A 1,428-nucleotide genomic window follows, 5' to 3' on the forward strand; every position below is an offset into this window, starting at 1 on the left:
ATTCAAATGTCCACTTAATCTTTAATATTGGCCATTTCTTTAGGACAGAAATGCTATAGCCACTGTAATTAAAAGAATATGGGGACATCAAAACGTGTAAACTCAGAGTGAGGGTTTGAGCTTTTATTTTGAAACCGCGAGGTAATGATGTATTCTCCTGTGTTTGCGTGGATTTATAAATGATTTACTTTACAAATCTGAGGAAATGGCACACGTTGCGTTCCCAGATGAACGTTATAATAAACCCAAACTCACAACAACATGCAGAGATGGAGTTTGAGACGCGCCACACATGTAAATGATAACAGTTCCTGTTGAACTACTGTGAACGCACATACTTAAACTACACGCTTGTAAATAATTAAAGCGCATATACTGTATTAGAACTGCATCGCATATAATTATTTAATTAAATTGTAGCATTTGTGAATTCACTATTATGCTTAATTATGAGTTTTAAATGGGTTTAATATATCATGCAGCCTTGGGAAACAGTCTAATAATGTGTCTTATGGATACTCGTCCGTGAAATGCGCCACTTCCGGTATTTTACCGGTTAGTCGACGGGAGCAAAATGAAGTCGAGGATTTTTAAAAATCGAATAGTCGAATAAAATCGACGAATCGCGACAGCCCTAGTGAGTATATATAAAACATTGGCTGCACAGTGCACACAGTATCTAAGCTGAAGCTCAGCCTATAGGCTGTGTTGTTTTCATCAACCTCTTCTGTTTTCCAGGCATCCTTCAGAAAGGCGCAAGGAAAAGTCCCGTGATGCAGCGCGCTGCAGGCGCAGTAAAGAGACAGAAGTGTTTTATGAGCTGGCCCATCAGCTGCCATTACCCCACAGCATCAGCTCCCACCTGGACAAAGCCTCCATCATGAGACTAGCTATCAGCTTCCTGCGCACACGCAAACTTTTCAACTCAGGTATGAAGCTAAAAAAAAATTATGTTCATTACATTTGTGATCTGTCATTAGGAGTCAAACTCCATTATATCTGTTTGTTGGGGAAGTCGTGGCCTAATGGTTAGAGAGTCGGACTCGTAACCCAAAGGTTGTGGGTTCGAGTCTCGTACTGGCAGGGATTGTAGGTGGGGGGAGTGTATGTACAGCGCTCTCTCCCACCTTCAATACCACGACTGAGGTGCCCTTGAGCAAGGCACCGAATCCCCAACTGCTCCCCGGGCGCCGCAGCATAAATGGCTGCCCACTGCTCCAGGTGTGTGTGTGTGTGTGTGTGTGTGTGTGTGTGTGTGTGTGTGTGTGTGTGTGTGTGTGTGTGTGTGTGTGTGTGTGTGTGTGTGTGTGTGTGTGTGTGTGTGTGTGTGTGTGTGTGTGTGTGTGTGTGTGTGTGTGTGTGTGTGCGCACTTAGGATGGGATAAATGCAGAGCACTAATTCCTAGTGTGGGTAACTATACATGGCCA

General features: G+C 43.7%; 1 protein-coding gene across 3 annotated transcripts in view; it reads left to right on the forward strand.

Annotated features, from left to right (window-relative positions):
* Window positions 1–1,428, forward strand: part of LOC107700124 (endothelial PAS domain-containing protein 1-like) — a 29,287-nt gene that overhangs the window by 10,472 nt on the left and 17,387 nt on the right. For all 3 annotated transcript variants that reach the window (XM_016501658.1, XM_016501659.1, XM_016501661.1), the window contains exon 2: window positions 739–929. In XM_016501658.1, coding sequence (XP_016357144.1) covers window positions 739–929 — 191 coding nt within the window. The remainder of the gene's footprint in view (window positions 1–738; window positions 930–1,428) is intronic.

Source organism: Sinocyclocheilus anshuiensis, unplaced genomic scaffold (genome assembly GCF_001515605.1).
Source record: "Sinocyclocheilus anshuiensis isolate Anshui unplaced genomic scaffold, SAMN03320099.WGS_v1.1 scaffold1135, whole genome shotgun sequence".
Taxonomy (NCBI): domain Eukaryota; kingdom Metazoa; phylum Chordata; class Actinopteri; order Cypriniformes; family Cyprinidae; genus Sinocyclocheilus; species Sinocyclocheilus anshuiensis.